This window comes from Plecotus auritus (genome assembly GCF_963455305.1).
Source record: "Plecotus auritus genome assembly, chromosome: 3".
NCBI classification, from domain to species: domain Eukaryota; kingdom Metazoa; phylum Chordata; class Mammalia; order Chiroptera; family Vespertilionidae; genus Plecotus; species Plecotus auritus.
In genome coordinates, this window is record NC_137772.1 from 218,469,996 (window position 1) to 218,491,924 (window position 21,929).

At 59.7% G+C, this 21,929-nt stretch overlaps 1 protein-coding gene across 2 annotated transcripts in view; it reads left to right on the forward strand.

Moving 5' to 3' along the window:
• TOM1 (target of myb1 membrane trafficking protein) overlaps positions 1-20,706 on the forward strand; it is a 37,041-nt gene extending 16,335 nt beyond the window's left edge. The window contains exons 3-16 of one of the 2 annotated variants that reach the window (XM_080662454.1): positions 1,197-1,275; positions 2,208-2,357; positions 2,633-2,767; positions 2,862-3,008; positions 5,680-5,796; positions 8,744-8,877; positions 10,324-10,357; positions 10,690-10,783; positions 11,475-11,595; positions 15,178-15,253; positions 17,478-17,531; positions 18,769-18,828; positions 19,723-19,762; positions 19,842-20,706. In XM_080662454.1, coding sequence (XP_080518580.1) covers positions 1,197-1,275; positions 2,208-2,357; positions 2,633-2,767; positions 2,862-3,008; positions 5,680-5,796; positions 8,744-8,877; positions 10,324-10,357; positions 10,690-10,783; positions 11,475-11,595; positions 15,178-15,253; positions 17,478-17,531; positions 18,769-18,828; positions 19,723-19,762; positions 19,842-19,996 — 1,396 coding nt within the window. In that variant the 3' untranslated portion in view covers positions 19,997-20,706. The remainder of the gene's footprint in view (positions 1-1,196; positions 1,276-2,207; positions 2,358-2,632; positions 2,768-2,861; positions 3,009-5,679; positions 5,797-8,743; positions 8,878-10,323; positions 10,358-10,689; positions 10,784-11,474; positions 11,596-15,177; positions 15,254-17,477; positions 17,532-18,768; positions 18,829-19,722; positions 19,763-19,841) is intronic. The other variant, XM_080662455.1, reaches the window with a different exon arrangement.
• The last annotated feature ends 1,223 nt before the right edge of the window (positions 20,707-21,929 follow it).

Consider the following 21,929-nt stretch of genomic DNA (forward strand, 5'->3'; position numbering starts at 1 on the left):
GAATTCGTTCCCAGGAAGGCTTTCCTGCCGCCTCCTCTCCTGATGGGTGACCCTGACTTCCCCCGAACTGGTCAGCACTGAGAGGCAGACAGACGCCTGGTCAGACAGCAGGACAGGCCCTCACAGCCCCTTGCCCATGCTCCCACAGCCTCTGCAGCGAGCTGGGCCCTGGGGAGTTGGGCGTCAAGGAGGATGCCGTCCCTGCCCTCTAGGAGGCCTCTAGCCGCGTGGCCGTGCACGCAGGGAGGTGGAGTACGGCGACAGCATTGTAGCTCTGGAGTTGGGAGCCATAAGGGCTTTTAGGGAAGAGTGGTCAGTCTGGGCAATATATCGATGTCACCTGTTCAGGGCTGAGGGGCAGGGAGCAGGGATGAGGCATGGGGGTGGTAGGAAATTACAGATGGGACAGGGAGAGCTGCCACCAAGGTCTTCAGGCGCCCTCTGCATGGAGGTGCATCTACCCTCCTACTGTGTCTCGGCCCCTCCCTTTACCCTCCCCGCACTCGGGGCCCATCTTTCCTGCCTCCCACCCCCGGGCCCTGGTCCAGGCTCTTGCTTCTGTCTCACCCACTACCCTGCTTCCCACAGCAGGCTCCCTCTCGTCCTTCTCACTCAGCTGTAGTGCCAGCTCCTCGGAGAATACTTCCTGACCCCTCGCACACCCACTCACTCTACCACGGTACCCATTCATTGCCCACCTGCACCAGGCTCCACAGAACATGTGACCTTCTGTGGAGCAGGGCCGCCTGGTCTTGTTCACCAGTGTGTCCCCAGCACCTGGCGTGAGGGGAAGGATGGACGGGCAGAGGAGCTGGCAGGACGGGCATTAGGACTCTGCCTACAGTCACGGGTTCTTCACTTCAGTCTGCACCACAAGCCCCTGGGGCGTGGTGAGCACCTACATCCCCATAGCATTTGGTTCAGGGGTTGAGAGTGGGGTCCAAGGTTCTGTGTTTTTAACCAACACTCACATGCCCCCCCTCAGGAGGTCTGGGGACCACACACTGAGAGTCATTGCCATGGATACTGGTGATCTACCCGAGGACTCTGGGGGGGCAGGTGGTGTGATGTGATTAGAGCCTGGACACAGAAAATGGACAGGAACAGGGAGGCAGTTCACAGGAGCTGTCCCGTCTCCAGAGCTCCTGATCTCAGGCCCCTGACTCAGCCCATCCCTCCTTTTTTCCTCTGTCCAGTCCCAAAGATGCCTTTCGAGCAATAAAAAAGAGAATCACGGGGAATAAGAACTTCCACGAGGTGATGCTGGCTCTCACGGTAAGTGCCCCATTTGGCTGTCTGGCCATGGCCGGACCAGGGTCCACTGGGGTTGGCTCTCCGGGCCCAGCAGCACTCCTAGCCACCGGGGGCCCCTCTTCCAAGGGCTGGGAAGGAAGGGTCCTGGGCAAAGTGCTGTCCTGACTACACTGCTGGCGGGCACAGAGTGGCAGGAGAGGCCATTGGGGGAAAGTTCTTTCCAACCTACTGGCTGGTGAGCGAGCAGGCACACCGAGGCCCTGTCCCTCGGAACCAGCCGTGGAGAGCCCGGGCCAGAGGGCCTGCGGGAGAGCCCACACTTCGGGGCAGGAAGCCTGGCAGGTGCAGGTGGGTGCTGATTGGCACTTGGACATCCCACCTGAAAAATGAACACACAACAAATGCCGGTGGCTGAGGACAGCCCTTACCCCCAACAGGACGATCTAGGCATGAGTGGGCATCCTGGTTGTCGGGGTGGGTTTGCTAGGAGTGGGGCTGAGAGCTCTGTGCCAGCCTCCGCCACAGCAGCGTTATGTCCAGGTGAATCCCCTATGCCAAAAGGTAAAGGCAGCTGCTGCCATGAATAGGAAGAAGACACTTGGAGGGAAGCTTGCCACCTTTCCTCCGCCACAGGGTCACCACCTGACAGAAAGTCCTCTTTGGTTTCCACCTGGAGAGCCACCTCCCTCCAGACTGTACTCAGCTCAGAAAGAGCCTAGGACAGGGTTCTGTGGGTACCGAGGCCACTTAGCGAAGGGCCTCTGGCCAGCACACCGACCTCTGCCCACCCAGTAAGCCAGCCCGGATGCCACATCGTCCCTGCTTCTCCGAGTGCTGGGTCTCACCTCAGGAAGCCCCATGCACTCTGGGACATAAGCAGAGTGTGGTGGTGGGGCGGGGCCTGGGTGCTCCCCTCCTCTGACAGGTGCTCACGGGCACCTCCTGGCCTCCAGGTCTTGGAAACGTGTGTCAAGAACTGTGGGCACCGCTTCCACGTGCTGGTGGCCAGCCAGGACTTCGTGGAGGGCGTGCTGGTGAGGACCATCCTGCCCAAGAACAACCCCCCCACCATCGTGCACGACAAGGTGCTCAACCTCATCCAGGTGAGTGCTGGCGGGCGGGGCAGGGCGGGGAGAAAGGTGCCGCTGCTGCTGCTGCTGCTGCTGCCTTGGTCTGTTTCTTGTTTGGGGCCACCTTGGCTGGCTGTTGATTGGACATTCAGAGTGTGGGGAGACTTGTCAGCATTGAGCCTTGCTGTGGAGTGGGGTGTCGGAGTGATGTAAAAGGACCAGCAACTCAGGGACAGAATTGCTGTTCTCTGGGAGAGGGTCGGTGAGCTTAAAAGGGCTTTACCTGCCATGTCCCTTTGTCCCCTCAGTCCTGGGCCGACGCGTTCCGCAGCTCGCCTGATTTGACTGGTGTCGTCGCCGTCTATGAGGACCTGCGGCGGAAGGGCCTGGAGTTCCCTATGACTGACCTAGACATGCTGTCGCCCATCCACACACCCCAGCGGGTGAGGAGACTCAGGGACAGTGGGGAGCGGGGGCAGGAGCAGTCACCAGCTGGTTTCTGCAGCTGCTTCACTGATCCAGTCGTTTGCCCTCTAGACCGTGTTCAGCTCAGAGACACCGTCCGGACAGAATTCTGTGGGCACTGACGCCTCTCATCGTGGGGATCCCAACCAGCACGCGGCTCCTGTGTCCACCCCAGCTATACTCCCCAGCGACACACCCATAACGCCAACCCCTGAGCAGGTAAACGAGCTGGGGTCAGAGCCACGAGGGGCACGGTGGAGGCTGCCTCCTCATGTGTCAGAGAAGACCCCTGTCGGAATGAAAGTGACTGTGGGGCCTCTGCTGGTCCTCACAGCAACCCCACGGGTGCCTGTTATCCCTCCTGTTTGGAAGAGGAGACTCAGAGAGAGAAATTCACTCGCCTAGAGCCACACGGCTCAGCAGAGACAGAGCTGGGGTTCGAGCTCAGGTCTGTCTGGCTGCAGGCCGGCTCTGTCCTGGGCGTCAGCCAGCCTCCAACTGTGTTCTGGGTAGAGCCCTTCGGGCAGCACCAGGGAGAGGAAGTGCCTGCAGGGACCCCTTCGCCCACAGCAGCTCCACTGTCCTTGTGTGGTTTGCTTATGTGCTCAGTGACATTTGAGCAGAGGTTCTGGCTAAAAGCAGTTTAAAACATCCACACAAATAACCCTGAAAACCCCTTGCATTGCCTCCTGCTGCTGCCCGTGAAGCCCCGAGAAGAGGGGGCATAGTGTAAGGTTCCCGGGGGCAGGCCAGGGCCTGGGAGAGCTTGGAAAGAGCACCCTCCTCAGAATAGGGGTCACATGGCTTAGTTGGCCTCTGTCCCTCGGCATGTTCCTCCTAAAACTGGAGGCAAGGTGCCCCCTAACCCCCATCAGCCAGGAGCAGCCTGTGGGGGGCTGACGCTGCTCTCCCTGTGAGGGACGTCCACTGCCAGGCTAGCATTCGCTGGGTGCTTGGTCATCGGCTGCAGGGGTGTGGGTCAGGGCCTTGCACTGTCGGGGAGCCCCTGGGAGGCGTTCTGCAGACTTCGGACCCATCATGTCAGCCAAGTGTAAGAGCTTAGTGCTGGTGAGAAAGGCACAGGTGTGTGATGGAACAAAAGTGGAACTTGACTTTCCAAAGTGCGCCAGCTGGTCTCTGGTACCGTAAGGTCTCTAAACTAGCTCACCAGGCAGCCCTTCAGCCCCAACCTGTTTGAAGAGAAACTTGTGTACTTTGATATCATAAAATCACCTCCCAGAGTTACAAATATTACTAGAGAAGTTTTCCTAACTGGACAGATCATTCAAGGTACAGAAAAACTGTAACAAGGGTTGTAAAATGTGTCTACCAGGTTATGATTGTAAAGCAGTTTGCCTGAGGCCTAGTAGCTGTGTGGATGAAGACTGACTACGTCTAGTGCAGAAGGTTCTCGCCAAACAAAACTGGGCTGTCTGTAAACTTCAGAGCCCGTGGTCTCCTGGGACTCATTAAGTCTTCGACGCCCAGTGATGTAACTCAGGCTCGTAATTGGGTCCCACGTGCCCTGCACTCGCTGGATTTGTGAGCAGTGGTTTTTCCGCTCACTTACACCAAGAGTGCTCATTGAAGAGGCCAGGTGTAGCAAACGTTTTCCGGGTTTGGAAGGTGACAGTGAACCGTGGTGAATGCCCTGCCTGTGTCTGAACACTGCGTCTTCCTCTGCGGTAGATAGGTGCCTCGTAAGACGGTGGTCAAGTTTGTGTTTCTTTTTAAATATTTTTATTGATTTCAGAGAGGAAGAGAAAGGGAGAGATAGATAGAAACATCAATGATGAGAGAGAATTATTGATTGGCGGCCTCCTGCTCAACCCCCACTGGGGACCAAGCCTGCAACCTAGGCATGTGCCCTGACCTGGAATCAAACCATTGACCTCCTGGTTCATAGGTCAATGCTCAGCCACTGAGCCACACTGGCAGGGCATGGTGGCCAAGTTTGATTAGCAATGTACGTTATGCGCTGAGGCACTTAATCGGTGGTTGGTAAAAGGTAGCTGCTGTCACAGGCATCATAAATTTACATGGTGACATTCAGATTCTGAAATCCACTTGGTCACCCGATTTAAAACGCAGGAGCGTTTCCCAAGGTGTAAGCCACTTAATACGAGACCCACGAGGTGTTCCATGATCAAAGGGGCTTCGGCCAGATTAATTTTGGAGCTTCCATGCTGGTCTCTGGCCACCCGCGGTGTGCACCACGCTCACGAGGAGACCTGGCCCCTGCAGAGCCCCCAGCATCAGATGGGGCCGCTCTCTGCCCCCTCACCCAGGTGAAGGGACTGCAGCCTGATTACCATGACCCCCCAGCTAAGACCTCTGGCCCTTTGATCACTGAGAACCTGCTCACGTCCCTCCAACAAGTGCTAAGTCTGTCTCGTACTCCAAGTGGGGGTGGTACTGGGACTTATCCTCAGAAGAGTCTGGGACACAGAACCACAAACAGACCAGGAGCAAGACAGAAAGCCTAGGAGAGGAGAGGGAGAATCCATCTCCCGAGAGGGAAGCGGCCGCTGACTCTCCTCTCCGGGGGAATGTCCTTCGGGCCTCGTTAGCTGCCCTTGGGCCCAGGAGCTCTGGAGCTCCATCCAGGCTCTGAGGTGCATCTGCCCTCCGCTTCTTTCCTTTCGGCCACTCCCTGCACCAGGCTTCCCAGTTTGGAGATGATAACGGTTGGTAGAGCCTCTGTGAGGGGGGTGTGTGGGGCTGGGGGAAAGCCCACTCTTAGGCAGGGCTGCGGTTGGGAGCCGAGTGAGTGTGCTGGAGGCCAGCTCCTCTGAGCACCACACCCGGCTGGTGGCACCAGGCTCAGTCCCTGTGGGTGGCATCGGCTTCGGGCCCCTGGCCTCTCTCACCGGGCGACGGTGTGTTTCAGATCGGGAAGCTGCGCAGCGAGCTGGAGATGGTGAGTGGGAACGTGAGGGTGATGTCGGAGATGCTGACGGAGCTGGTGCCCACCCAGGCAGAGCCCGCAGACCTGGAGCTGCTACAGGTGAGCCTGCATCCGCCCCCAGGTGACTTCGTGCTCATGTGACCACACACATTCCCTCCCCACCCCCACTAGTTCCCATGCTTGCTCTTCACCCCCACTAGTTCCCATGCTTGCTCTGAACCCCACAGGAGATGTTAACACCAGGAACTTGGGACTCCATCAGATTGGAATTCAGAATAGCCCCTCTGCCTCAGTTTCCTCATCTGTAAGATTGCTCTAACAATAGCCTTCATGGTACAAGTTTGGCATGAGACAAGGCTGTGCCTGGTCCGGAGTAAGCTACGGATAAATGATATTGAGAAAAAGCTGGCAGGTGAGATTTCCACCTTTCAGATTATGAGCGTGGCAGGCAGGCATGAGAGAGCAGCTGATGTCGGGGCTGAGGCAGATGGGAGCTATGGGTCTTCGCCCCTGTGGGTCAGGAGATGTTCCCGCAGTCACATCCCCAGCTGGTGAGGGATGAGGGTTGGGCACTGAAGCAGGAGGAGCTGGGTTTGGGGAGAGGCACCTTCCCCAGAAAGGTCAGTTCATAGAGGCACCGAGAAAGCTGGGGGACCCCAAGGCCCAGGAGCCACAGAACCCATGAGGGGATGATGGGGTGCTTGGTGTGATGGTCTCATTTTGGTCTGTCTGCTGCTCAGCCTCACGCTCCCAAGGGCAGGGCTGACCTGAGCTGACCTGGTGTCCCTGCCCTGGGTACTCCCTAGGGGGGCGGGGAGCGGGAGGAAAGGCGGAGTCTCAGAGTTGAAAGGACGTGACCATGAAGACCACATGAGGGCTATGAGAGAGGCGTGAGGGAGGTAGGAAGCGCAGGGCTGCTGTAGTACAGTTAATTTTGTGTGTCCCAAGCCCGGGCTGTGGGAGTGAGTGATGGCTGGAGCAAGCGGGCGAGGTGCCCCAGGGACCTTGAGCACTTCCCATGTTCCAGGCTCTGATGTGGACGCTTGATATACATTCACTTACTTAATCTTCACCCTCTCCCATGAGGTAGGGGCTCTTATCCCCATTTTCCAGGTCAGCAAACTGAGGTGAAGAGGTCATGTGATGTGCCCAGGGTCCCATGGCTGGTAAGCAGCAGAGCTGGGATTGGAACCCAGGACCCTGGCTCCAACTGCTGCTCTTGAGCAGACAAGGAAGTAGAAACAAAGCCATAAGTGCTCTTGGTTGTGGAAGGAAGTGAGGGGAGGCCCACCGGATGTTGAAAGTCACTCGAAAGGCAGATAAGGAAATCCCAGGAGAAGGCCTGACCTAGGAGGGGGCGGATTTAAAGGGTCCAGAAAGATCCAAAATTAGTATTGGGCAGCGTTTAGTCTCAGTGATGCCTCCAGGAGAAAAGGGCTGGTGTGGTTGGAGCGTCATCCTATACACGGAATGGTGGTGGATTCGATTTCCTGGCAGGGCACATACTTGGGTTTAGGGTTTGATCACGGGTCAGGGTGCGTACTCGAGGCAACCAATCGATGTTTCTCTCTCACATCAGTGCTTCTCTCTTCCTCACTCGTTCTCTCTCTCTCTCTCCGCCCCCCCACTCCCAACCTTCCCCCCTCTTCCCCTTCTTTCCTCTCTAAAAATCAATAAAAAGCATATCTTCGAGTGAGAAAAAAAATTAATTAAAAAAAAAAGCCAAACTTTATTTTTTAAAGAGCGCCCATCAGTGACATGACGACTAAATGCAATGTGGGATCTGGAACAAGAAAGGGGCATTAGTAGAAAAACTGGGGAAACCTGAACAAAGCCTGTAGTTTAGCTAATGGCGTTGTAGCAGTGTTCATGTCGTAGTTCTGACAAACGCCAGGCTAAGGAGTTCAGTGAAGGGTTACAGAAACTCTGTACTGTCTTGGCAACTCTTCTATAAATCTAACATTATTCCTAAATAAAAATATTTTTTTAAAAAATAAGTCTGAGAATAATGAGGCAAAACCTCAAAATTTGGGTTTGTGGATAATAGTTGGAGTCATCTGGTGTTTTTTTTAAATATATTTTTATTGATTTCAGAGAGGAAGGGAGAGGAAGAGAGAGATAGAAACATCAATGATGACATATAAGCATAACCAATGGATACAAGACACTGGGGGAGGGGCAGGTAAAGGCATGTACTGGGGGGTAGGGGAGCCGGGGGGAGGTCAATGGGGAAAAATAAAAGGAGACATATGTACTACTATTTGTAATACTTCAAACAATTAAAAAAATAAAATTTAAAAAAAAAAGAAACATCAATGATGAGAGAGAATCACTGATTGACTGCCTCCTGCATGCCCCCAACTGGGTACCAAGCCGGCAACATAGGCATGTGCCCTTCACTGGAGTTGAACCTGGGACCCTTCAGTCCGCAGGCCGACACTCTATCCACTAAACCAAACCGGCTAGGGCTTATTTATTTTTTTTAATATATGTTTTTATTGATTTCAGAGAGGAAGGGAGAAAGAGATAGAAACATCAATGATGAGAGAGAATCCCTGATTGGCTGCCTCCTGCATGCCCCCTACTGGGGATCCAGCCTGTAACCCGGACATGTACCCTTGACTAGAATCAAACCTGGGACCTTTTAGTCCGCAGGCCGACGCTCTATCCACTGAGCCAAACCAGCTAGGGCCCTCTAGTCTATTTTTTATGTTTTGGCTACCAAAAATACCCCAATACACCCAGAGAAGCTGCAGTTTGTTCGGCCAGGCCACCTGGCAGCTCTGTTCTTCAACTAAGCAAAGATGGCGACAGGAACTTTCTTCTGTAGTCTGCATGGAGCCAGCTTGTTGGTGAATGTGAGCATGGAACATAGAAGTGGAATTCAGAGGCTCGTTTGTGGAGCCCCTGAAGCTGCTCTGTGGAGCTCCAGTCCAGTGTGGAGTCCGCTCTGCTCTCCAAGGTCACCAGGGGCCAGAGCCCTTCCAGGAGAGATGGCCTCGCTCTGGTCCGGTGCCCATGCTTGTCCTACTTGCTTCTGCGGCAGGAGCTCAACCGGACGTGCCGAGCCATGCAGCAGCGGGTCCTGGAGCTCATCCCCCGGATCGCCAACGAGCAGCTGACGGAGGAGCTGCTCATCGTCAACGACAATCTCAACAATGTGTTCTTGCGCCACGAACGGTACCCCTCCCCCAGCCTTGCAGCTGCCCACCCTTTCCCTCCCTCCCACCCTCCCTGTACCCTGGTCTCCCCACACAGCTGACCTCTCATCTCCTCTCAAACACCAGGCCAGCCACCCAGGGCATGTATCCTCAACTGTCTTCTTCCGGCGTGGGCATGCATGCCCCGCCTTCCACTACCTCTCCTCTCCTCGCCAGTTAGCCCTGCCCGATGTCCCTGCGTCCAGCCCCTGGAGAGGGCAGCGGTGGTGGCTGAGTGCGTGCGCCCACAGCTAGGCAGGCTGATCTGTCCTTGCTCACTCCACCATTGCCTGGCTGTGGGGCCTTGGACCACTTACTGGACTTAATTAGGGCTCTTTGACTGCAAGTACACACAGCGTTTCCGGCTGACTTAGAAAAGGCATTGATTGGATGAATAGCCTCTGTTAAATGCATAGCTTTTAGAGTCCAAAGGAGAGTGAACAGCGAGGCCTCCCAACAGGAGCAGGAGGGACAGACAGATCCTAGGGCGGCTCAGGGGTCTCTGGGCAGAACCTCCTAGACCAGTGGTTGCCAACCTTTCGGACCTCACGGACCACCGGTTGGTGACCACGGTCCTAGACCATGTTCCCCAGGTGTCACCATTAGTAAATGGGTCCAGATGCTCCTCACCTTGTGTCATTCTGTTCAGGGGCAGGTCCCCGAGAAAAACTGGCTCAGCTTTGCTGTGCCCCCTGGTTGGGGAACCGGAGGGCCCCTTGACGGGAAATGGGGAAAGAGCAGGCCTGGCATTTGCCTGGTGGTACTTTCCGTTCACAACCACTCATGCTATGTCTACTTGATCCTCACATCTGGGAGGCAGGTTCCATTCTCACCCCCTTTTTAACAGACAAGGAGGCAAGTTCAGAAGTGATGTAATGTACCCATGGTCACACAGTTAACAAGGGGCAGGGCCAGGACTCGAACAGACCCCAGACCCAGGTCTTCTTAACCCCCTTCGCCCACCGCCAGGCCTATCTGAGGGTGGCCAGTGGCTCGGGGCAGTGCAAGGACGTGTGTCTTTCGCACATCACCGCAGGCCCTGGCACACACAGATACACAAGTAGATTACTGAGCAGCTTCCACAAAAGTCCTCACCTCTGCCATGTGCCACAAGCATCCCATGTTTTCCTCTAGCCTGTTCCTATTCGTTTGTCTGACGCTGATCATGACCGGAGTGGCCAGGTCATTGATAATCCAAATTGGGTCTCTTCTGCAAGTGAAAGAGGCACAGTTAATAGTGCCCTGGGGATGCCAGGCATCACTGGGTCTGCCCGGACAAACGAGACTCACTGCTGTGCTGATGTTGAGCCCATAGGAACAGACGAGAGGAGAACGGGGGTGGGGGTGGGGGGCGCCACGGCACATGAAGGGCTCTGCCAAGGCACCTCTCATCCTGTCTCCCTGACTCGCTCTTTCTGCCTCGTAGGTTCGAGCGGTTCCGGACCGGCCAGACCGCCAAGGTAAACGGCTTTGCTCTCACCAGATCGTCCCTGGTTAACAGGGAAAAGGAGGACGGTGCTCACCACCACCCCACTCCTGTGCAGGATGCGCCTTTTTATCTAGGTTCCCAGAAAAGTCTCCTTCTAGCTTTTTATGTCACTGTCCCTTTAAGCTCTGCCACCAGCTAGTGCCCAAGGGTCTACCCACCCTCCAGAGGGAGCAGCAGAGCTAGAGGCCAAGGGGAGAAGCCACAGCTGCAGGGCGCGGGAAACAGCTCCTCGGGCCAGTGCTTCTGGCCAAGAGGAGCGAGGCCGCCAGCAGGGGCCTGACGGTGGGTCTCCCTTCCCCCTAGGCTCCCAGTGAGACCGAGGCAGCAGCTGACCTCATCGACATGGGCGCTGACCCAGCAGCCACTGGCGGCCTCTCGTCCCAGCTGGCAGGAATGAGTAAGTGCGGGCACCCCTGCAGTTCTGGGGGTGCTGTCCTGTGTTACAGTTGGAGCTGGAGCCCCAACAACAGAGTGTTAGCCCAGACCCCACCCCACCGGGGTCCCAGGCTGAATCTTGCCACAAGGCTGAGCGTCTGGGACAAGATGTGGGACTCTCCCTCACAGCTCACAATGGCTGAGCCCTCCCATGTCTCAGAAGTCCCACTGTTCTGAGGTGCCCTTGACACTGAAGTCTCCGTGGCCTGAATCACCTGGGTGAGCGTGGGCAAGTCACTGGAACGTCCTGTGCCCTCTTTCCTCCTCCGGGATGGGCAGGAATGGGCCCTTCCTCACAGGTGGTCATGAGGACTAAATGAACTCAGGCATGGGCCAGGCTCAGAGCAGTGCCAGGCCGGAGTGGGCTCCTGGCATACGTTAGCCATCAAATCATTGACATATCACTGTGATTGGTTTTACTATTACTGACTGCCTGCTTCATGCCAAGCCCAGGAAATCACTCCGAGTGAGGAGGTGGCTATGCCCATGGTCCTGCAGCCAGCAGGTGGCCGCCCAGCTCATGCATCCTGCCCTGTGTGCACCCCCTCTGTGCTGCCCACCCAGAACCAGCCCTGGGCCCGGCAGGGAGCAGCTTGACCACGGCGCGTGCGAGAGCAGCGGGCGGAGTCTTACGTGCCTCTCTGTCCCCGCAGACCTGGGCTCCAGCAGTGTGAGGGCTGGCCTGCAGTCTCTGGAGACCTCCGGCCGCCTGGAGGACGAGTTTGACATGTTTGCCCTAACACGGGGCAGCTCGCTGGCTGACCAACGGAAAGAGTGAGTGGCCGGCCCCCCTGCAGTTTGGGTCACTCCCCCATCAGAGGAGACTCTCTCCGGGTCCCTGAACCCATTTGTTGGTGGGCACACCCCGTGGAAAAGCACACAGCCCTCTCCTGTCCCCCCTCAAGGTGGCAGAGTTCCTTCCCCTAAGTCAGTCCCACGTGGCCCACAGAGCCTGTGGCCAGGCGGCAGACCCAGGCGGCAGGTAGAGCTGGATGGGGAAGGCTGGCCTGTAGGTTGACCAGCTGCGTGCCAGAATCTTATAAGATCTGATCAGATGAGGAAACTGAGGCTTCCTCGGTGGGAGCCTATATCTGTGGTGTGAGGACAGTGTCTGCGACTCAGGTTCCCCCTGCTCTGTGCACAGTGCACCAAGCCCCCGGGGCAGGCAGGGAGGCTCCTGATAAGTCCACGGGCTTGTCCAGTCATTTCCGTCGTTCCAGTCTCTACCACCCCACTCAGGTCTGCCCACTCTGCACCGAGCTGGGGTCTGTCCTTCCATAGGGCCGCCACTTCCAGGGAGATGCCCTCAGCGGTCAGGGCACGTGGCCAGCACTTGCCTCAGCTTCCCGTGATGGACTCCGTGTAGGCGTGTCAGAAGCGGTGTGCCGAGGCTCGTCCTCAGCCCCTTGCTCATGACCCTGAGTCTGGGCTGGGGCTGGCCAGATAGACAGCCAAGGACAGCTCTGGATTAAGGACCCGTCCCAGTGGACCCAGCTCCCTAGTGGTCATTCCGGAGTCTTTGGAAACTGTCAATGGGCCTCTGAAGGACCCAGAGCTACCCTCTCCACTCTGGCATATCCAGGTGTAGCCCGCCTGGGCCCATGGGTTGCCCACAGCCTGCCCACTGGCCGTACCCATCTCTGGGAAAGGGAGGGCTAATGGCCATGAGCCACATCCTTATTCAGGCAGAGTCTATAGTCTCAAACCTAGGGCTCTGGGACCAGCGGCTCATGGTTGCCATGGAGTTAGGGCATGCTGTGCAGGTGGAAGCTAATGAGTCCAGTGGGACCTAACAGCCAGGAGGTGACCCGCCCACGAGGCCCCAGCAGGTGGCACACTGGCCACACCAGAGAGCCCTTGGCACCTGGCCCGGCTCGCCAGCCTGGCTGATGTTTGCTGCTCCTGGAGCGAGGCCCGAGGAGAGAAAGAAAAGCACACCGGAACATTCTATTCAGGGCCTGCAATCTCGGGGAGAGAGATGTGTGTACGGACCCCTGCCGTGCAGTGCTGAGTGCTAGAGGTGTACCAAGCACTGTGACCCGGACAGCAGGGTCAGGGGCGAGGGTCAAGATGGCCATTTCAGGCCATGGGAACAGTATGTGCCAAGGTCAGAGGTAGGAGAGAGCAGGGGGTAGGGCAGGTGGTCTGAAACAGCATCCTGTGCCTTCTCACGTCATGGGTCCTGCGGGCCCCGGGATTGGCTTCCACCCAGCAGAAAGTGCCAGTGCCCTGCAGGGGCAGGAATGTGCCCCAGCTCCGACTTCCCCAGCCCTTTGTTCTCCTGCCTGGCTCCTTCCTTCTGCTCCAGCTGCATCTTTAGCCCTGGTCACCTGACTGGCCTTTGGTCGTCTCACCTTGCCCTGTCCCCTGGGACTCTCAGACCCTCCCAGGTCTGTCTACCTGGTATCTGGTGCCAGCTCTGCCTCCACTCACCAGGAAGCCAGCTCCTTGGCAGCCTCTCTGTTTCTGCTCCAGCCCCAACCACAGCTGGCACAGTCCCAGCCTCTCCACCTGACCAGCCCTTCCACTCGGGGCACCAAGGAGAGCGAGGGGGCATCTGGGCCAGCCAGGTCAGGGGTGCCTCAGCCAGGCTTTGCCAGAAGCAGGGAGGCCCTTCCTCAGCTTCTCCCACATCATTGTTCTGAGGACACAGTCCACTTCCTCCCCATGCTACTGTGTCACCCTAAGTGGTCTCATAAGCCCCCCAAATTCCCACTTCTGGCTAGCAGCCTTACCGGGACCATTTGAGGAGTAGCCCTCCCTCCTATGTTGGGCATGGACCACAGACACCAGGCCCAGGTCTGTAGCCCTGTCTGGGCTGTGCCATTGCCCTTCAGCGGGTGTGCTAGGCCCTCCACTGCTGCAGGCATGGCTCCTAGCAATGGCTGAGCCTTGGCCTTCAGGGCTGTGCCGGTGTGTGTGAGAGGAAGAGAGAGATGGGATGAGGGGTAGTAATTAGGAGAGAACATGCAGTTCTTGGAGGGAAGGGAAGCATCGGTTTCTGTTTGTTCCAGGGCCAGACGTGCCCTCTTCTGCCTTGTCCACCAGCACCTGTGTGCTCGGGCACAGGGACGGCAGCGTGACTGCTCTGCGCCTGAGGGAGCCAGCCTCCCTGGGCCAGGGCTCTGCACAATCTTTGGCATCACTTCCTCCTCGCTGCGCTCACTGCCCAGATTTAGCCAGGGGCACTCAGCTGCTCACCGGAAGGACGAGAGCACACTGCCCAGCACCCGCTCTCAGGTTGGCCCCAGGGAGACCCTGCAGATGGTCGGGCCCCAGCCCGCTGGCCAGGACCGCGAGTCATGCAGCCGGGCGTGCGCTCGCTCATGGCCGGCTCCACTGGGGGACTGCACATCTTATGGGGGGAGTGGACGCCGGTGCTCTCCAAAGTGGCTGCGGGGGAATTTGGGGGGCTTATTCAAGAGGCCCCTTAAGTACCAGCCTGCCCCGTTCCCAGGAGGGTGAATGGGCATGGCAGGCATTCAGTATAACAACTCCAGTTTCCAAAGCCTGGAGATGGTGCAGCTCGGCCTCAGCAGTGGGTGGGTGCTCCCCTGTCCCTCCCTGTGCAGGGATGTCCCTTTGCAACTGGGGTTCTGGGGCTCACTTCTTCACCTCAGTGCTGGACGGACCAGTGCTGAGGTCTCACCTCCTCTCTGCTGTGTTTCAGAGCGAGCATAATGGTTCTCCCAAGCATCAGGGCTGCCTCCCCTGACGCCCATCCCTCTGCAGCAGTCAGGGGAGATACCAGGCCCCCTCGTTAGCCCAGGTCCTCCTCCCACTCCTGGTTTATCCTCTTGCTCCCCCTGAAACTTCACCTCAAACCCACCAGACACCCCCTTCCCTGCCCTCTGCCTGGGAGCTGTGGCGTCCGCCCCGTCCCTCCCCAGCTCCTCACCTTCCCCTTCCCCCTGCCCCCACCAGTGCCCAGCTGGCTGGCACCCCAGTGGATGGTTAGAATCACCCTCCACCTGCTGCCAGACCGGAGGGCTGGGGATGTCGTGCAGTGAGCCAGCGCCAGAGGGCGCCTCACCCAGCCGCCCATCCTCGAGCTTAATTCCCCATTCAAAGGCAGCCTTGCTCAGAACCACGGTTTGTAAATTATCCAATGGGAGCTGCTCAAACAAAGTGTCTGGAAATAGGAGCTCTCCGTGAGCATGGGGTCATTGGCCCTAGTTCTCCTCCCTGGAGTTTGGCCAAATCTGATGTTGGCCATTGGCGATCTGGTTCTGTCTTGGGCCAGCAGCACCCCCTCCCTCCTCTAGCTCATCCCCACCCATCCCCCTCCATCATCACATCCGCTGGCACACCCTACAGCAAGGGCAGCACTAACGGCCATGGTGGCCTCTGTTTCAGGGTGAAATACGAAGACCCCCAAGCTACGGACGGCCTGGCTGGAGCCCTGGACGCCCGGCAGCAGAGCACCGGAGCGGTGAGCAGAGGCCCGAGGAAGGCAGGGAGTGCTTTCCCAGGGCATGCCCCCCACCCTTCCCCATTTGGTTCTCTTCTTGGCCCTTTGTAGCTAATGTGAGTATTCCCATATCACAGCTGAGGAAACTTAGTCCCCAGTTCACACGGGAGAAGAGTTAGAGCAGAGACTCAGACCTGGCCCCCCCCCACATCGGCCCCCCAGCTGTGTCCTCAGGCAGGTGACCACCTTCCTGGTCTCCGTCCTTCATCTGTACCAGAGCTCAAAGCTGTGCCCACAGGGCTGATAATAGGATGCGTGAGCGTGTATTTAAGGTGCTTGGTCCAGACTGAGCTCAGTCAGTCCTCTGCTTCAGCCTCTCTGGAGACCTGTTCCTAGGAGTGTGGACAGAGGGGGCCAGAACAGAGAACTGGAGCTTGAGCGGCAGCCCCGCCCCTCCCGCCATCCGCCTGGCATCTCCTCCCAGCTCCCTGCCTGCCTTCCCAGCCTACCACCCCGGAGCCATCCTGGACATCCTTGTAGTGCCATTTACCTGCTGGCTGTGCATTGAGTGGCTGCCAGGGGCCAGCACTGAGCAGCTCTGTGGGCGACCCCGCCCCTTGGCCAGAACTCCAAGCACACTTCTCATACCTGTGACGTGTGTCTGGGCGCTGTCTGGAGAGTGAGACTTGTGTCCCAGGAGGTGGACAGAGTTGCTCCTCAGGAAGTGGTTGGAGATGGCAGGGCCCTGGGTGGAGAGGCAGGAGCAGGGCGTGGCCGGCAGAGGAGAGGGTTGGGGGCTTGAGGCCGGGCCGGGGTGGGACTGGATGGAGGGAGGCAGAGCCTGAGTGGCAGCTGGGACTACAGGGCTCCGGGCAGCTGGGAAGGTGGGGGGCTTCGTTCTGTGTGAGGAGGAAGCGGTGGGCAGGTGTGAGCAGAGGGGACATTCATCCGGCTTCCAGTATAGAAGGACCCACATGGAAGGGGGAGAGCACTGAGGAGGCTGTGAAAGCGCTCAGCCCACTGGGGTGTGGTGGACAGGGTCGCCTGGCTGACCCCAGAGACCCCCAGCATCTCAGGAGTCCTTCCCAGGTCAGAACAGGCAAGACCGGAGGCACTGGAGCAGGGCCGGCGGGGACCGGACTTCTATGTGCCTTCCTGCCCTCCCAGAGCCTCCATCATAGCTCTTTGTAGGTGGTGGTTTGTCCAACCTGCGCTCTGCGCCAGGCCCTGTGCTAAGCTCTCTACGTCCCCCCTCCCCAGGTCATCACAGACCCTTCAGGGGCATTCTCCCTTTAACAAAGCGGAAACGGTCCCAGAGGGAGGCTCAGTGAGACCACTGTAACACCCTTCGCGTGGCCCTGGCACACGGGGAGGGATTTAATCTCTGCGGTGCTGCTACCCAGGGTCCACCCCTTCTGGTCCGTCCGGCTCCCAAGCCAGCGCTGGTACCGAGAGCCAAGGGGGCCTGCGGAACTCGGCCTTCCTTGTCCGAGGGCCGGCATTCTGGCTCCGAGAATCTGGAGGAATCCGGACCCTCTGGAAGTCGGCCAAAAGCACCTCCTCTCAGGCCACCTGGCCTCGTGGGCAGGGGCTGACACCACTGCCCAGCAGCACAATCCCAGCCACCCCTTCCTGTTGCAAACCCAGGAGCTGCAGCCCAGAGACAGTCCCTGCCCGGGGCACACAGCAGCTCGGGCACGCCAAGAACTGCAGCCCAGGCCTCCCCTCCTCACCACCTGGCAGTTACCCCGGGAGGAGAGGCCCGAAACTGACCAGTGAGGCTTGTGCATCTCTGGTAGCCAGAGGTTTGAGTCACTTCACCAGACGAGGGCAGGGCTTTCCTCCCGGTGCTCCGTCTGGCTGTGGTAAGGCTCGCCATGGGCCATCAGACGGGTTCCAGGCAGCCACATCCAGCATGGAGTCAGTGCCCGCTTGGAGGCAGCCAGGCTGGCCCCGGTTCACTGTCCTGGGAGATGGCGTGTGTGCCAGGCCCCCGTGGGGTCTGTCCAGGGTGGGCGGCAGGACTCCTGTCTCCCTCGCCCACCAGTCTGCTCTGGGCCCAAGGAGCCTCCTGTTGCCACCAGTAAACCTGAGGTGGCCGTAACCAGTATTTCTAAGCCTGAGAGCCAGCGGGCTGGTGGCTGCCTGCTCTGCGTCCCGAGGGAGCGTCCTATTGGACCAGGCCGCCGGCCGCCGTGGCCCTGCCCTGTCCTCCGCCTCCCTCAGCGTGACCCTTTCTCACCAGATGGGAGGCGGCAGTGAGAAGAGCCTCGGGGACTGGATGGTGAGACAAGGCATGGTGAGGCCCCCCGAGAGTTGGGGCTGTCCCTCGGGGCTCCCGCCCGGTACTGCTGCCAGAGGGAGCAGGAGCCTTAGACCCAGAGGAGAGAGGGGCCTGCCGGCCCAGCCCAGCACTCAGGGTGGCCCTGCACCCTCCACTCCTTTCTCGGCCTCTTGGGGCCCACTTCTGGCCGCCCAGGCATCCCCTCCGGCAGCTGAGAGCTAGTGGGAGAGGGCGCTGCTGCTGCTGGTGCCGCTGCTGCTGCTGGGAAGGCCCTCCTGCCTCTGCTCGGGCTTCCTGCTCCCCACGGGGCCTCAGGCTAGAGAAGAGCTGGGGTGGGACTGGCTTGGCCGGCGAGAGACTCTCCCTCTTCCCCAGGAGCTAACTGGTGGCTGGCATCCTGAGCGTCCGCTCTGTGCCCGGCACGGGGCTAGGCTCCTCCCACCCACCATCTCCCTCAGTCCTCACAGCGCTGGGCGGTGGGCACTGCGTCACCTCTGAGGGTGAGCCAGTGAGGTAGCCTGCCCAGAGCCACCATTCTCCGGGCCGAGCCACATCCAGGCTCTGGTCCCGAGTCTGCCGGAGCTTCAGTCGGATCCTTCCGCTGGAGAAGCCTCCAAGAAGGAGGCCCGCCCCAGCCAGCCCCTGTCCACCCAGAGCTTTGTGACCCGGAGTGAAAAGTCTCCGTGCGCAGCCCCAGCCCCCCAAACCCCCAGCCTGGCCTTTTCAGGTCATCTCGGCACCTCCCTCCACATTGGCCCCTCCACCAGGAACCTGGTCTGTGAACATGCAGGGAGATAAGCTGGCAGCCCCTCCCCCAAACCGTGCCTCCACCCCAACCCGATGAATGGCTGAGCCCTCCCTGGGCTCCTTGCCTTCCGCCAGCTGCCCGTAGCCTGTGCGCAGCCCTGGGCCTTGCGGAAGCCCTCCCCCTGCCGCCTGGAGCCTCGCCAACACCCTCGGGTGGGAGCTGGAGGTGCATTGCTCCTCCTGGCCTGGCCCGACTGTCAGGAGCCCTGCCTAGCCCTTGCTTAGCCCACTGCCCTGAACCCCTTGCCCACAGCCTGGCATCGTGGGCAGAATTGTGGGTCCCAGGCAGCTGGGCAGGAGCCATCTTGGGGTAGATGCCCGGATCTTGACTCGCAGAAGGGGGAGGGCAGGTCTGACACCCCATTTCCTAAGGGAGGAGGCTCAGGGAGGTTGACTGCCCCCAGCTGCACGGCCCTCCCTGCCTCACTGTCCTCCTCCCTTCCAGATCCCCGTCACCCAGGCCTGCCTCATGGAGGACATCGAGAAGTGGCTGTCCACTGACGTGGTGAGTCAGGGCCGCCCAGCCCAGAAGCAAAGGCTCCGGCCCGCTCCTCACCCACCTGACGGGGCTCCCAGGTTTCTCATGAGGAAGAGGCTGGTCCTAGGGATGACGGGGGCGGGGGGAGCATTACTGTGGGACCCCTCAGCAGCTGGCAGTGTCCCACCTTTAGAGAAGGTCCTGGCACTGCACCCCTCCCCCAGCATGCTGACCCGTTGAGGTCCCCATGGGTGCCGGCTGAGGGCAGTCAAGGAGCCATGACAGCGCTGAGCTCTGCACCTGCCACACTCAGCCCATTTCACAGATCAGGAGGCTGATAGCAGCTGAGAGGGGTGCCGTGTCCTGGAGGAGGTGGGTGGGGCCCATGCAGTCTCCCCAGTGAGGTCCTTCCCCAGCATCGCCCCAAGGGGGCCAAGAGCCAAGTGCCTGGGCACTTACAGGCCCGGAGGCTGCCTCTGCAAGCCGCCCAGACCGTTTCTGCCCAGGGTCAGGAGGGTCCATCTGTCTGTCTGGCAGAGGCTCCCCAGGCCCAGCCCCTGACGGAGCGTGCCTGGCCTCGGCCTCTGGGTGTCGGCCTCTCCCACCCTAGGGCTGAGTCCCTCCAGCTCTCTGGACTCCGGAAGGAAAGGGAGTAGCGTTCATTGAGGACCCCCTGCCACCGCACCCTGTGCTTGGTACCCAGCCTGTAGGATTCTTAGCTTCCCCCACCCTGTGAGTTTCACGGAGCAGAACGCCCAGGCTCAGAGAGGCCAGGTGACCCCTCAGCCAGCAGCTGAGGAGCAGGGCAGGTCCTCGGCCCACAGCCTGCGCCTGGATCGTTGGTTCAGCAGCCAGAGCGCGGCCCCGCCCAGCCCCGCGGCCCCGCACCTGCCCAGCTAACCTCTGCTACTGCTTTCTCAGGGGAACGATGCGGAGGAGTCCAAGGGCGTCACCAGCGAAGGTAGGACCTGGCCCTGCCCGCCCACCCATGTCCCCCGCCAGGCCTCGGACCCCACCCCAGCCTCTCTCTGTTTCTCTAGAATTTGACAAGTTCCTGGAAGAACGGGCCAAAGTGGCCGATCGGTTGCCCAGCCTCTCCAGCCCCTCAGCTGAGGGACCCCCAGGCCCCCGCCCTGGCGCCGCCCCTCGAAAGCAGACCCAGGAGAAAGACGACGACATGCTGTTTGCCTTATGAGCAGGCTGGCACCCTGCGCCCGGCCGCGGCTCCCACCCCTGGCTGGGCCCCTCCCTCCCTCGGTGTCAAGGCTGCTTGGGGTGGCGTGTTACCCCTTCTCTCCTCGAGGCTGGGCCAGGTTTGGGGAGTGGGAAGGCAGCAGGTGAACTGTGCGAGCAGGTCAGTTCCTCGTTGGGATTCTGGCCACTCCTGCCTCCCCCCCACCCTGGCCGACCACTCTGACTTTGCTGAGACCTGGAAGCCTGGCCAGCAGGCTGGCTGCTTGGTTGCTCCGGTGACTCTCCTGCCCTAGGTGACCCATCCCAGAGGAGCCCTCCAGAGCCCACACTGCCAGCCGAGGCCTGGCCAGAAGCTGGGAACAGAAGCTTCTGTTGCAGCCTCTGGTCCCTTCCCTGGCCCTGCCGCGTGGAGCCCGAGGCTCTGGCCAGCTCTTGAGGGCGGGGTTTGTGGCCCAGCTGCTCGCCGTCCAGGTACGAAGCTGCACTTGGTGGAGCAGAGCGCCCGGCCCTGGCTGCAGGGGAGGGTTCGGGGCATGTCTGGCGCACCTGCGGCCCCACCGTCTCCTCCACTGCCTTTCCCCTTCCCCTTCCCTTTCCTCTTCCTCTTCCTGCCCGCCGGGCATGGGCCCCCCACCTGTTGGTTGATCCTCTTGTACTGGGAGAGGTACCTTTATGTCCCCAATTAAAGGTAGAAAACCAGCTGCGACAGCGTTCAGTCGCCAAGTGGGAAGTGACTTCTTGGTCTCTCGAGTGAGGGGGACAACTTTGGCACCAGGAGCTGGGGGCCATCCAGGGAGGGCATCTGCAGATGGCCAGGCGGAGCAGCAGGACTGGCAGCCAGCAGCCCCTCGCGCCTCACACAGGCTCAGCACGCTTTGACCTGCCGGGAGGCCCATTGCTGTCCCTCTGAGTGACGTTCCTTCATGCTCTACATGCTCAGGGCGCCTTCACGCTGCCTCCCCTCCCCCTCACCCCTCTGCCAGCTTTTGCCCAGCAGCAGCAGCAGCGCCGGGCAGTTGCAGCAGGAGCGCAGTGTAGGGTGGGGGTGCTCCTGCAGGGAGGGAATCGCCATCCTGGCAGGCACTGGACTAGGCTATACGCGGGCTCATGGACCGTCACAGCGGCCCTGGGCAGAGCAGTTACCACTCGTCACAGACGCTGAGGCTCGACTCAGTCACGCGCCATGCTGTCACTGGGCCTCTTCTGCGCCTCGTACCCCCATGTGGACACCAGCACCCTGTCTTACCTGCTCAGATCATGCAGAGGTGGCCAGGTGCTGGGACTTTGGCCCCGATCTGAGTGTCCACCTGCTGTATCTTGCCGGCCCTGCTGCCTCTCCAGCCAGCGTGACGGTAGGTCACACACACCCAGAGGCCCTTCCTGGGCCGCCGCTGGCTGGCTGCCACCACACCACACTGGACCGCAGTGTCTGAAGCCGCAGCTGGATTCTGTGCTCAGTCCACGTGGTGGAGGAAGGCCCTGGCGCACCTGGGCTCTGTGGCCCTCACTTGCCTAACGCGCCTTTCCCGCTGTGGCTGCATGGCTGCGCTGGGCGGCAGCGTGTGGGGTCAGATACGCGCGCTCTGGCAGTGACTGCGGGGCGTGCACACACTCGCCCACATGCGGTGCGGCCAGCAGCCCTGGTCAGCTCCGACTTGCACGGACCTTCCCAGGGCCTGGCCTGGGAGCCCTGGAGACGGGGCCGTCTCAGGACAGAGGGTGGGCCCCATGAGCTCCCTCCCCTGCCCCTGCCGCCCCCAGCTCTCAGAGTCCCTCTCCCTCCCCACCACGCCCAGCTGAGCCGCTGTGTGCAGTACCTGGCCAGGCCTTTTCACACCTCACAACAGCCCTGGGGAGCCAACAGTTTTAACCACTGCTTACCAGTGGGGAAACTGAGGCTTGGGGAAGCAAGGACTGACTAGTCACATACTCAG